Source organism: Portunus trituberculatus, chromosome 17 (genome assembly GCF_017591435.1).
Source record: "Portunus trituberculatus isolate SZX2019 chromosome 17, ASM1759143v1, whole genome shotgun sequence".
Lineage (NCBI taxonomy): Eukaryota > Metazoa > Arthropoda > Malacostraca > Decapoda > Portunidae > Portunus > Portunus trituberculatus.
In genome coordinates this window covers 30,258,615-30,273,396 of record NC_059271.1, presented here as the reverse complement: position 1 = coordinate 30,273,396, position 14,782 = coordinate 30,258,615, and the positions used below count along the sequence as shown (strand labels likewise).

At 43.8% G+C, this 14,782-nt stretch overlaps 1 protein-coding gene across 1 annotated transcript in view; it reads left to right on the top strand.

Moving 5' to 3' along the window:
- The window catches only part of LOC123504817 (serine/arginine repetitive matrix protein 2-like), a 30,385-nt gene that overhangs the window by 13,554 nt on the left and 2,049 nt on the right, over window positions 1-14,782 (top strand). The window contains 3 exon segments of the mRNA XM_045255654.1: window positions 7,917-8,226; window positions 8,229-11,730; window positions 11,931-12,138. Coding sequence (XP_045111589.1) covers window positions 8,034-8,226; window positions 8,229-11,730; window positions 11,931-12,138 — 3,903 coding nt within the window. The 5' untranslated portion in view covers window positions 7,917-8,033.

Sequence of the window (14,782 nt, the reverse complement as noted above, 5' to 3'; positions counted from 1 at the left end):
ATTAGTGTTGGATGCTCATTTGCGTGAAAGCAGAACAAAGACGAGGCAATGTAAATAAACATGTGAAAACGAATACCGCAGCAGCAGGAGGAGGAGGAGGAGGAGGAGGAGGAGCAGGAGGACGAAGAGATGATATAAGAAAATAAGAAAGGAGAGGAAGAAAGAGTATTAAGAGTAAGAGGAGGAGGAAGAGGAGCTAGGAGGAGAACGAGGAGGAGGAGGAAGAAAGGGAGCATCTTTCAAATACAGCCTAGAAAGGTTGTCTGTAATGAGACAGCCACTAGAATTCCTGAAACTGCTTCTGGGGCTCATGCTTAACGTGTGTGTGTGTGTGTGTGTGTGTGTGTGTGTGTGTGTGTGTGTGTGTGTGTGTGTGTGTGTGTGTGTGTGGCGCAGGACTGTTTATTTCTCCTCCTCTTCTTCCTCCTCCTCCTCCTCCCCCTTCTCTTCGTATTCCTTCTCGCCGCCGCCCCTTCTCTATCGATTCCCCTTCGTGCTTGGAACCACAGAAAACTGCATTAATGGTACACTCGTGAAAATGAAAGGTAGTGATAACCAGGCCACGCGCGAACAACCAACACACCCATACCTGTGATCTGCAGCCCACAGTAACTTACTTTCCTGGTGAATACTCGTAGTTACCTGTTTTCGTACACACATAGCTTCATCCTCGTCTTTCATTCTCCTAGCATCCATCTCTTCATTCCCTTTCCCTCAGTCTCATGACGGATTATCCTCTCCCTATTACCGTTCTTTTCGAATACTAATGTCTGTCTTATTCTCTCCCTGACATGGTTTTTTTTTGCTTATTTTCACTCGTAATGACATTAACTCTCACTTCCTCACCCCTGACATCTGCTTTCTCTCCCTCTCCCTCCTGATGTCGAACTTTCACAGAGCGCTGCATAATCTCTTTGGAATTAGTGGAAGGTCAATTAAGTCTTCCGCCTGGGTGTATTCAGGATGTCTGTGCCATTTTGCAGTGTTTACATTGACAGAGTTTGTATACCAGGAGAAGCTAGTTTGTCACAGTACATCCGTCTTTCCTATCGCATGTTTAGCGTCTCAACCGTGCACTGATCCTAAATCTCCCATTGCCACTCTCAGCAGCGTATTAGCGTGATATATATCCTTTACTGAACAGCCTTTGTTTTATTTGACCCTCCTATGACCGGAACTACTTAGATTAAAAGAGGATTACTGATGTGCCTTCAAAACCAAATATGCCAACCTAATTGAAACTCTTTTCTATTTTTGTTGTTGTTGTTTTGATGGGGGTGAACGAGTAACAACCAAGGAATATTTTTATTTTGAATTTGTAAGCCTTAGCCAGCCTCCTTTAAATGAAAATGTCCCTTGTAAAATAAATGAAGAAAGAACTCTGAATTATTAACATGCAAAATGAATCTTGCAACCTACGGATAATGCCTCTTCTCTTATAAATCACTTGAGGCTGCTTTACGACAGAGAGGGTATAGGAGGAACCACTAAACCTAAGTAATGAAAGAAAGAAAAAAAAAAGAATCCAAAGCCACCACTACATTATATATGAGACGACCATGTGTACTAATAACGTGTCTCTTGAAGCATTTGCCTTACACTTCCATTGCATATTAACCTATTCAGTACTGAGACATATTTATACCTTGATTTTTTAGTATAATTAGACGATTTTATTTACATTAGGAAGGGTCTATGGAGGACAGATGATCAATGGCCACAGTCTTTACTATATCAATCTCCACATAAGTTTCTGAAGCTGTATAAAATCGCTAAATAGTAACCAGAATGAATATGGAAACACGTTCTGGTACTGAAGGAGTTAATGGTGCTGCACTGGCTAGTCACTGAAGGGATGCAGTAATGTGAGGCTCTCCCCAATGCAATTTTTAAAAGATTTTCAGTATGAGACGACAAGTTGATCCCGACTGAGCCCTCGAGTACCTGGCAAACAAGATGGAGGATGTAAGAGGATGAAAAGTTCTTAGGTTGACCAGTCCCGTCTATCCAGGCACCTAAATGTATCAAAGGCGATCTGTTCATTAATTGTGTCATCTTCATACATGTCTGTCTATTTATCTCTCTACATATCTGTCTATTCATTTGTCTATCTGTATCCATCAGCTGGCCCAATCACCTACAGGAAGACGTGGACACAAATGATCAAATACCAACACATATAAATTTTTTTATATACTTACTAAAATGATCTTTTTATGTATATATCAATAGTTATTAATTTACCAATCTGACTACCTATATGTAAATGCCACCCATCTATGTATTAATTATCTATATAGCTGTCTAGTTATCTCTGCTAATTTACGGAAAAATAAAAACATAAATCAAAACTGATAAATTCGCTGAGATCAGTTTTACTTTTCATCCAATCCTCTCATCGATACCCGAGCCCCTCCCCGTCCCTAGTGGCCTCCCTCCCCACGGCTCCTCCGAAAGGCCAGGCCCAGCCCAAGATGGAGAGGATGTTTTCTCCTTCCTTCCCCTCAGGGTTGGTGGTGGTGGTGGTGGTGGTAGTGGTGGTCTCAGGAGGTTTGGCTGGCGCGCCTCTCCCTCTGCGCCGCCTTCTTCCTTCTTCACATTTTTTTTGGCGTGTCTGTATTTGCTTCTGCTCCTCCATGAATGATTCTCTAGGACGTGACGGTTCTTAGGAACGTGCCAGTTTTATACAATGCCAATTACGAGTGACGAGATCATGTTTTCGACCAAAGGAGAAAAAAAAAAAAAAAAAAACGACGGTATTCGTAAATGTCTTCCGTAATTGTATGCTTAGGTATATAGTTTTTTTTTTAATGGTATCCAAAAACTCACCACTTTTGTAGCTAACGAATCAAAAGGTGAAAAGTTTTGACTAAATAAGCATTGTGATCACGATAGTAGCGCCATAATTACTTGTGTACATAAACAGTTTATATCCAATTCTTTCATTCATAAATTAAACGTGTGCTTCTGTCTTTCTTTCTATTCATAAAACAAGTTTCATGCTTATCTTCTACTTTCATTGCACACTAATTTTGTCTCTGCATGTCTTAAAATTTATGGTTAGCTTTTCTCTTTCTCAGAGTATGTTTTTCTGTCTCTTTATAAAACAGTTTCCTTAAGCAGAATAAAACCCAAGGATGTTTTTAGACTCAAGCCGCTCCTCGCCTCAAGCCTCAGGCGTCTCTGTGTCAACAAACACGTGTATTCCGTTGCTCCTCGCACGCCCTGTTGGTTTTCTAACTTTTCTTCTTACTCGTACTTTCTTCCCCCTCTCATTCATGATTTTTTCCGTCTTTCCGTTTATTCTTTTTCTCTCTGTCTGTTTATCTGTCATTTTGTTTGCTTACGTGTGTGTGTGTGTGTGTGTGTGTGTGTGTGTGTGTGTGTGTGTGTGTGTGTGTGTGTGTGTGTGTGTGTGTGTGTGTGTGTATTTCGTAACTAATCTTTTCAAAGGTTTTACCTGGAAACAAAGAGACAAGTTCCGAGTCGATGAGTGATGAGTCGCTGGAGACTCACCACATGGCTGCATTAACACAAAACAGTATACTAACTGCTAAATTTGCTATTCGAGTCTCTTGCCAATAACAATTTTTCGCCTCAAGCCACAAATATCGGACTACATTTACGAGCGTCAAAGGAAAGGCAAGCACCTGAGAGGGATGTGAAGGGACGGCACCTACCAATATTGGAAAAGGCCGCCATGTACTCTAGGTAACCTAAATAACTGATAAGGTCTACAACTGATGGTTCGGCGTTTGATGGTACAAAGCCAACAAATCGTAAGTTAAAGATCTGTAATCCTCTGTACATCATCCTCACTTTGATCTGTTACACGACGCTTGTTTTGTATATACATGGAGATACAAAAACAAAAACAAAACAGTATCTGGAGCGCATTAGGTTACTTGGTTCTACAACGTGTTACTCTTCGTACTCCTTTATCGACCTTGAAGGGTTGAATGGTAGTTTACGCAGCTGCCTAGTGTCGCTGCTGTGGGGAGTCCATGTAGGTGGAGCAGCAGACAGTGACTCCAAGAACACCACCACTGAGCTCAGCCATTAGAACAAGGATGCTCTAGAGTCCCTCCTGTGATGTTAAGCACCACCTTGCCGCCTTCCGGAACCACCTCCTACCACCGCTATACACAAAATGTTAAGAAAATACAGTTTGCAATATCTTGGGTTTATGCAACACGGTGAATATCATGCGGGTACATTACATCGATCCACGTGTGCTCCAGACCAGACTGCTGCATCGTGGAGGCGCCTCACACCGCCCTTCAACCACAATTTTTTTTTTTCCCTGTAGGTCTACTTGAAGAGTATGGGAAGTGTTGTCTAGCTTCCACCCATCAGCGGCGCAGGCAATTCTATTTACAGTGGTACCCATATTAGGGCCCATATCACCACCCAAGCGCATCTTTGGCCCAGTAACTGAGGCATAATAATTACGGGTGGAAATGATAAAGGTCTAAATTCGTGCAATTCAACATCGTTATGCTTATTCTTTTGTCAATATTATCAGCACTCGTGATTAAATTGTAAGATAAGTACCTGGGTGCGATGACTGAAAGGCCGTTTTAGCTAAAGATGAGGTGTGAAATTTCCAGTTCAGATTATTAGTAAGGAACAGACCGAGATCTTCAATATGGGACGGGAGAGTTGAATGTCATTGAAGAAAAGGGGATGGCTATTTAAAAGGTTGTTTCGAGTTGGTAGAAGGAATAATAGAGTTTTTGAGGCACTTAAAGATATAAAAAGTTTGCTCTACTCAAGTCAGAATTTTTTTTTATGAACATAATTACAACGACACGCCTTGATTCACTGCGCTGCGCCGCCCCTACCACCGCAACACACCAAACACTAATTTGTCAGAACACTGAACAAGCAAGCGGCATTTCTGTTTTGAACCCGAAGACTCATATTGCATCCTTTTGCATTGATTTGTTGACCACAACCACTTACCTTCGGAGCCGCGTGCAGCTGGTCGACTTTTCATTAATGTCTTCCGGAAAAAAATAATCTCAAACACAATTTCAAAGTTCAGAGAGAGAGAGAGAGAGAGAGAGAGAGAGAGAGAGAGAGAGAGAGAGAGAGAGAGAGAGAGAGAGAGAGAGAGAGAGAGAGAGAGAGAGAGAGAGAGAGAGAGAGAGAGAGAGAGAGAGAGAGAGAGAGAGAGAGAGAGAGAGAGAGAGAGTGTGTGTGTGTGTGTGTGTGTGTGTGTGTGTGTGTGTGTGTGTGTGTGTGTGTGTGTGTGTGTGTGTGTGTGTGTGTGTGTGTGTGTGTGTGTGTGTGTGTGTGTGTGTGTGTGTGTGTGTGTGTGTGTGTGTTTTACAACTTGATAGAAAACTAGATTCAAGGTATGAACGAAAACACAACATGAAATCATCTGATAAAGCGCTGCGATTGGAAAAGATAGGCGAAGCACCTGCTGTTTACCGGAGCTGACCCTACTGAGTCGCACAGCCCAAGGTCACAGGTCATGTGTTTAAAGTGTCGGCTTGAACATTTCATGTTGACATTCACTTCACACACACACACACACACATCTGGATAGAACAGTTTTGACCTTCTCCTCCCCTTTTCCTCTTCTTACTTATTAAACTAATGTCACTCATTATTATCATTATTATTATTATTATTATTATTATTATTATTATTATCATTATCATTATTACTATCATTATCATTAGTAGTAATTTGGTTATCTTTGCTTCCTATTGTCATTTTCTCATTATTCCTCCTGACGTGTATAGGACCCCACTAATTGGCATCCTGTAAGCTGAAAACACGCAAACGCCAGGACATCAAGACACCGAATCGGACACCCTCAAACTGTTAGCAGAGCTCGAGGGCCACACTGCTGAGTCCGTGCATGTTCATGGTGATGGGGCAATATGCTTCTTTATAGGTTGAGGCAGTGTTTAAGGATCCCCGTCGCGTCGCTCCCCCTGGTGTGTTAAAGCCGAGGTGAGAAGGTGGACCCTGCGCTCTCCTGCTGTCGTACTCCGAACCCAAAACCGTGCTATTCCCTCAACCCAGACTGTGCCATTTCCACCACTTCTAAAAACGGCTTCAGTTGCCAGTTGCAGTCAGTCCCGGTCAGTCTTTGCCATTCCTAGCCAGTTCCAGATAGTCCAGGGTAGTGCCAGCCATCCCTAGCCAGCAGTAGTTAGCCCTAGAAAGCTTCAGCCATCCTAAGGTACTTCTAGCCACAGTATCCAAATCTAATCAGTTCCATCCTCAGCCAATTCCAGCTAGTCTTAGGCAAGCCTCAACAAGTACAGCTAATCTTGGTCATCTAACGATTGTACCTGAGCTCAACCCGCCTCAGCATCAAGCTAAACCAAACTACTTCCAGCAATGTTGTTACTTTATCCCTCATGTATACACACCTGCCCTTCTCAACTTCCTAGACGCAGTTCACGGCCACGGAAGTCGCGTAACCCAAACAAAGACAGGTTAACTAAGTACATATTTGCTCTTCTTCACATCTTGCACCTCTGAGAAACTTTGTTTGTAGATGTGGATTTAAGAATTCATGAGTCGCAAGGCTCTCAAGGAGCTGGAGACTAATTGATGATGACATGAATTGTTTGTGCTCCACTTGGGCGTTCTCTGAAACATGCGAGTGAATATGCGTTATTCTTTCCTCTCTGCAATTTGACACTGAATGATTTGGAAATGGACACTGTATTGCACATTGTAAAGGCACAAAATATTACTTGAATTGACAACTTATTGTATTTCTTTTAGGTGCATTTTGGGTTTTACTTGTCATAAAATTTACCCTTCCGAGTTTAATATTCGAATGAACGTTGATAGGCTTTTTCCATTACATACACATAACAAACCAGGCGTGTCTAGAGTTTACTAAAATGCGCTGTCAAATGATCTATGATCTCATTTAATATTCATTTTCAGTGCCATTACATTTTCACGTTTTAATGAATCTGAGCTCAAGCAGCGGTGACGGTCCTAAGAGAAGTAATTTAGTGGACTGATTTTTCCTTGCAATTATCTTGAATTTTAATGTCTTTTATTAAAGGATCGCTTGTCACTCAATGAAATTTCTAGATTAATTAATGGCTTTATCTACTTAGGTGCGATAATGATGATAAATAAAGATATATAAAGAGTATACATATACATAAGTTCACCATTGCTCTCTCTCTCTCTCTCTCTTGTACTTACAGTAAAACAGTCACTGATGTTATCATACCATGGACCTGCTGTTCTCGCTTCCATCACGGTCTTGCCTGCAAGAGAGAGAGATTGTTATTTGTGATTCCTTATTTTGATATACATAGTTGTATTCCTGCAATTATCCTGAACATCACATCACGTTGCTTCAAACGAAGCGCGTCCATTTTGACACACATTATAAGAGAGTAATTATTCATAATTAAAGGGTGTTTCACAACCTTGCTGACGGTGTAGCAGCATAAGTAATCAACATTAGAATGATTCAATTTAAAACAGTACTATCAGTACTACTACTACTATTGCTGCTGCTACTACTACTACTACAACTACAACTTCTACTACTATTACTACTACTTCTGCAAATACTACACCAGGACTGCTGCTGCTGCTGCTGCTGCTGCTGCTGCTGCTGCTACTACTACTACTACTACTATTACTTGTACTGCTATTACTACCACTACTACTACTACTACTACTACTACTACTACTGCTATTATTATTATTATTATTATTATTATTATTATTACTATTATTATTATTACTATCACTATTACTATCATTATCATTATTATTATAATTTCTATTATTATCACCATCATCACAATTATTATTATTGTCGTTGTTATCATTATCGATATTAACAATATCTTAATATTCAACTATTCTATGGCGAGGTAGACTTGTTGATTAGTAAATTATTGTTCCGGCAGGTGGGGACGTGCGGTCAGTGGTGGAGCTGAGAGAGTAAGCCCGAGGGACGGCCCGCCCGCTGCCCGGACGTGACGCCCACACCCTGCACATGACACACCTCACACCCGCCCACACCCATGGACACCACCACCACCATCACCACCACCTCCACCACCACAGTCCCCGCCAGCTGCTCCAGCAGCAGCCGCACCGGCAGCCGCGGCCGCCCCGCGCCCGACACAATCGACCCTGGCAAACGCGGTCTGTCGGACGCGGGGCGACACAGGCTGTCCAGCTTCCCGTCCCGGCAGCGGAGGATGGGGCCCGCGCCCTCGCCTCCTTCGAGGACCTCAGTATGGACAAAACCACATCAGACTCCAGCCCCGAGGAACGGACTCAGCTCCCGGAGATAGGAGAGGAGACATCTGGCGCCACCACGCCTGTGACGCCCGTGGCAACGTCAGCTCTCAGTGTCCCCGCATCTCCCAAAATCCGAGTTTCAGCTGCGTCCTCGTCTTCACCGCATGAAACAGACTCTAAAGACTCCACCCCAGAAAAGGAGTTGTTTTCCGGCTATGCAAAATCTGATTTCTGTGAGAACATGGCCGCAGATCTTCATTCTAGTACTGAGGAGCTGGACGCCGACGATGAGGACCAGAAGCGACGCCGCAGGGAACGAGCTACCAAGCTCGCCGAGCTGGAGCGTCGTGAAGAGGCTCTTCGCATCGCCGAGTTAAACCGCAAAGGCTCCTCCTCTTCGGTCATCAGTGATGGTCTCTTGCCCGTCACCAGCGGCCACTCCAGCAGACTCTCGTCTTTGGGAAGCATTGGGTCGGCGCGGCGATCACCTTCCCCCCACAGGATAAGACTTGAGACATCATTCTGTGGCAGTCGTCCCATTCAGCAGCCTAGTATAGACCTGGAAGACCCGCCTGTCAGTACTACAAAAATAATGGACTTCACTATTGAGTCTATTGAAAGAGTAAAATCACCGATGGAAGCGCGGCCGCCAGATATATTCCGCTCCTCTCCTTCCAGCTTTCCAAAGACCAAGCAAGAGGAGGTGGTAGTGGCGGCGGCAGCAGTTGCAGTCACTACCAGAGCAGGAGTGACATCTTATTCAGCTCCCACCTCCAGGGACAAAACGCCTGTTAAAACGGAGGCAGCAAACAGAGCTTCGCGTTCACGAGAACAACATATCACTCCCACTGCCATGAACAGAACCTCTAGAGAGCAACAATCAACACACCCTGCCAGGTCTCCACTGAGAGATGGTCATGAACATGAACAGCAGCAACGTCAGCCTCTTTCATCTCAGTCGTCGCCAAGATCACCGAGAATGCCCAAAAAAGTTCCTGTGCCGCAAGTTCCAGAATTGAAAGATCTGCCAAAGTCCTCCCCGTCGCCTTCCACGACCTCCGGTGCTACACCAGAACACCACAATGCCCGCGCCTCTACCACACCATCAGCTTCACCCAGACAATCACGGAGACGTAGGACAAGGGACGAAGTGGAGAGTGGCTCGTCTTCACCTTCAGTCTCACGGAAAAGTTCTTTCACAAATCTGTTCCGAAAGTCTGACGGCTCGGCTTTGAGTCCCGTTACTCCAGACTCTCCTAGCTCTAGTGGCCGTAGGAGTCCCTTTAGTCAGTTCATTAAGTCAGCTAAAAAAGAGTTCCGTTCAAGGAGTCGATCCCGCAGCCGCAGTAAAAGCCGGGAGAGAGAACTGGAGGATGATACGCATGACAGAAGGAGTGTTCTTTCTATCTTCCGACCAAAGACAAAGAAAAAATCAGAGTCAGATAAAGGAAAGGTAACCAGTGACACTCGCACCACATCCACAGACAGCAGTAAGATGAATGAGGCAATCACCAACGTGGAGTTTACTTTCAATGATGACGGCAAATATCAATCCTCCTCCTATGGGTTGATTAGGCAAGAAAGCGAGGTGAACAGAGCCATAAAAGAGCCCTTGGTGGCAGCGCCAACTTTGCCATCAGAGGCAGAGGCGCCACGCTCGTCGGAAACCTTTGCCAGCTCCCGCGACAGTTCATACAATGAGCTTTCATCTATAATGAACGCTGGAGATAAACACAGCAGCACTTCAGTTGATGGAGTGAGTAAGGACACAGAGAAAGGACCGGAAATGGAAGATGATGAGGTATTCGACAAGCCAAATGAACCTCCTGTGCCCACAGTCGTGAGTCAGGAACCCTCACCTAAACCTGCTGAGCCAACTGCACCACCCACTAACGAAATAAAGGAAAATAAGATACAGGCTCCAGAACAAGAAAAACCCAATTTACCACCAAAGCAGAAAGATCGTCCTATTGACACAGAGGCAACGACGGAGATGATGACGCTGGATCCTGGTGGAGACGCAGATTCGCGATCTGAATCTGAGCGTGAGTCTGAGATCGAATACCTAAAGAGGAAGGAGAAACTGAAGCAGGGAGCAGATCAGCCTCTGGATTCACCGGATGTAGAGAACAAGGTACTGGTCTCACAGGACTCCCTTGAGGACGGCGAACTACCCTATGTGCCTACCACGCTGCCTGTTGAACGCCCTCTGGCGGTGCCCATGCTGCCCGTCAGGGAGAGAACCATCGTCGTCAAGCTTCAGTCTATGCAGTCCATCGATCGTCCTCGTAGCACCACGCCTCTCATACCGGTTCGTTTAGAGGACTATACGCAGCAGCAGCAGCAGCAACAACAACAGCAAGTGGCAGGTACGCCTGATTCTGAGGCAGAGAGGATGATGATCAGTATTCCACAAAAGGGTCCAGTGAAGGTGCTGCCAACACGAAGTCCTAAGCGTCAGACCTCAAAAACCTGGGATGACTTTTGCCAAGAAGGTCTTAGAAGTCCAAGAACGTTGAGAAAACAGTTCAAAGAGAGTACTTTGAAGTCAGAAGATGACACGCCACCACCACTACCACCAAAAGTTCGTTCTCCTGCCCGTTCTCCAGTGACCCACAGAGACTCTGCTGTAGGCTCCGGGATAACTACACCCTCTTCCGTCACTTCGACCACAGGAGAACCTATTAAGAGCTGGATAAACTTTGATGAGATGCCTGACATTGTGCTGAAGCCGGTGCGTCATATCAAAACAGTTCCCACTCGACACCAGGTACAGCAGCGTCAAGTGATGGAGGCGAGATCTCAGGAACAACGTGACCAGCCAGCAGATACAAGAACAGAAAATGAACCACGCAAACTGCCACCACCGCTTCCGAAGCCACTGAATCTTCAGGACTTTGATTCTGACAACGGACAGGTACTTTCAGAGGCATCTACTCCGGATAAGGCTGACAGTTCTGACAGGTCGTCTGACAGCGACAAACCGACTAGTCCCTCGTCGAGTGAAGATCTCACCACCGTCAGAGAAAGGCTTGAGGAGATCAAGAAAGAAGGCAATGAATATGAAAATTCAGATCTGGAGCGACTTTTAGCGCCAGTAAATGACTGCATCAACAGGCTCTCGTCTTTGTCGGCGGAACCTCCATCAATGGAACGCAGATCACCCATCCCTGATAACTGGGCGGACTTCCTCCTGCCGCCTCAGCCTGGAAGGAGAAGTCGCCTGTCGTCGTTAGGGTCTGACGCAGGCTCGGTGGGGAGAAGATCACCATCACCATCGTGTATGTTCGTTGAGACATCCTTCTGTGGCTCGCATCCAATTGATGACCCTGCCGCCGCCGAGCCTGACGTGCCCATCGCGGTGGCAAGAAAGTTGAGCGGCATCTCCCTGGGTGATCTGAGTCCCTTTGGAGGGAGCGGGCGGCGAGACTCCTCCAACCTGCTCACCTGTCCTGACAGGACCTCTATCCTTAGGTACGTCTGCTCGAATATACTAGCAGCGCTCTCTCTCTCTCTCTCTCTCTCTCTCTCTCTCTCTCTCTCTCTCTCTGTCTGTCTGTCCAACTCCCTCCCTCCCTCCCACCCCCTCTCTCTCTCTCTCTCTCTCTCTCTCTCTCTCTCTCTCTCTCTCTCCCTTCAAAATACTTTTTTGACGAATTTCATGTCATTTACAGTGACTCATCAGCGGAAGGAGGCGGCTCACCACGGGAGGTGGAGTATTACGGCGGCAGCGGTAGACTACAGCAACAACAACCGCAACAATACCCATCAATGCAGCAACAGGAGGCCTCTCGAGGGCAACATGGAGTAAGTCAGCTAAACCCCTTCGACGTGGACCTGGGCGTCAGGAGCAACAGGAGTTCTGTGGTGTCTCAAGACCAGGTATATGCATAAACATTCTCTCTCTCTCTCTCTCTCTCTCTCTCTCTCTCTAAATTCATATGTGGCCACCTCAGAAAAAAATAATTAGGAGTAGGTTCCACATATTAGCCAGACTGGGGATGAATGTATTGGTTGGTTGAACAAAAAAAAAAAAAGATGAAAAGCACGGCCACTGAAACATAAATTACGACGTGTTCGGTGAATTAGAATAAATTGAGGTAATAATGTTTTGTAAAGAGGATGTTCATTATTATTGACAAGTTTTGAAAAACATGCTCATTGCACCAGTTATTCCACGATCATGAAAGTACATGTTGAGATTAGGTAGTAAAATTCTTATTAAAGTTAAGAGAGAACAAGAGTTTCAAATACGTTGGAGCAGCTTACATAGAAAATGGAAAACTGAACTCAAAGATAAAAGGAAAGACTAAAAACCATCTATAATAATTTTATCAGCATTAAAAAGAGCTCTACATTTTCTTAACCGCTTCAATACTGGGACACATTTTTACCTTGAGATTTGTTTACGATTAGAACATTTTATTGACATTAAGATAGATCTATGGAGGTCTGAAGATGAACGGCCACAGACTTCACTATTTTAATCACCCACATAAGTTTCTGAAGCTGTATAAAACAACCAAATAGTAAGCAGAATGAATATGGAAACGCGTCATAGTATTGAAGGAGTTATTAAACAAATCACCATGGAAACTGCAGACGCTTTCCTAGTGCTATTTTTAAAAGTTAGTTTGGATTCCAACATTACACCAAGATTTTTAAGGAATTGCAAGAGATGATCACTTGTATGCAACGCGAACAGTATTTTTGCACGATTAGGGTTAATGTCAATTATTAATACGTACCTGATAAAACTTCGTATCACGTGCGCTTGTTACTTAATTTAGTTTTCACTTGAGAATTGCTAGTTGTGGAGGAAAAGATGATTTTTGTATCTTCTATCTTACTTACTTCTTACTTATCCTATTCACATTCTTTATTCTACGTTATTGATTGTTTGTTCTTCTATTGAGTAGTATCTGTTTATATAATATATCAATTATATCGATTAGTCATTTCTATTAGTTTATTTAGCTATCTATATTTTCACTCATCTATCTATTCGTGCATATCCATAGCATATCCATATATAAAGCTACCAGTACATCTATGTTTATATTTGGTTTATTGATAAAAAGTGTGTGTGTGTGTGTGTGTGTGTGTGTGTGTGTGTGTGTGTGTGTGTGTGTGTGTGTGTGTGTGTGTGTGTGTGTGTGTGTGTGTGTGTGTGTGTGTGTGTGACCAAAATCATTAGTACCACCTCCATGATCCCGCGTCGCTTACCTCTACCAACTATCCACTCGTGTCTAAAGTTTCCTTCAAAAATTTGTTCTCGTTTCCCAGTGTTAACTTTATTCCATGGCACCTCATGAAGTTCATTAAAAATTCTATACACATTTCCTCTCCCTCACATAACCTCACTATTTGCTTTAAAATATCCCTCTTCACTTTCTTCTATCATCCTTCAATAAGCTTACCTTTCTTTTCTGGTAATAACTGTTATTTTTCATTTTCCGGATCAGCTGTTTCCCTTCCATGCACTAAGGTGCTGCTGTTGATGATGATACTATTACTACTACTACTACTACTACTACTACTAATGTCATATATATATATATATATATATATATATATATATATATATATATATATATATATATATATGTGTGTGTGTGTGTGTGTGTGTGTGTGTGTGTGTGTGTGTGTGTGTGTGTGTGTGTGTGTGTGTTTTCTAAGCAATATACAATATATTAAGCTCATCTTAGACCTATAGAGCGAAGTGCAAGTGTGACTTATGATGCAAATCTTGTGTTTGTCAACAAGCGTCCTTCTCGGCAAGTCATGTACAGAATCACTTTATATCTCCTTACAGAGGCAGTTTAGAGGGGCTCGCTAAGGTACACAGCGACCAGCCCATAGCTCCCCCACACCAGGGTACTGTCTGCTCCTCCCTCCCTTCTTACCTGCCTCTCTACTTTCTATTTACCATCTCCCTTACCTCATCTCGTCCGCAATTCTCCCTGTGTCTCAACCTACGGCTCGCCTGGCTTACTTAACCGTTTTTTGAACGTTCCCTCTCCTAATGATATTTTTGCTTTCCTTTTGAGTTTATTATTTTAATTTCTTTTCTCTTGAGGAAATGCTTCGTATTTTCCTTACTTGGTAATACTGTCTTGCTGCATTTTGGTACAACTTTACCCTTTGCCAGTTTATTTTCTGTTTACTTATTCATCTTTCTACTTGTTAGTTACAGTGCTTTCTTCATTATATTAAATCATTTTGTTACCCATTTCAAATTTCTCCTCTTCCCTTTCCTTTCCATCTCCTCCTCACAGTGCCCTGTCCCCCCACACATCCCCTTAGTGTTGCGTCCCAAGCACAGTTGTTCCCGCCCCTCTGGTGATCACCCCTCCCACGTTTAGAATGACACAAAGCTTCCTAGATTCACATTCGGCAAACGTGTTCAGAGACCCCACCTTTAGAATGACTGTCCCACCCCTTCACCACCACCACCACCACCACCACCACCACCACCACTTGTAATATATACGTATAGATACTATAATTGTTTGTTAAGCCAGCA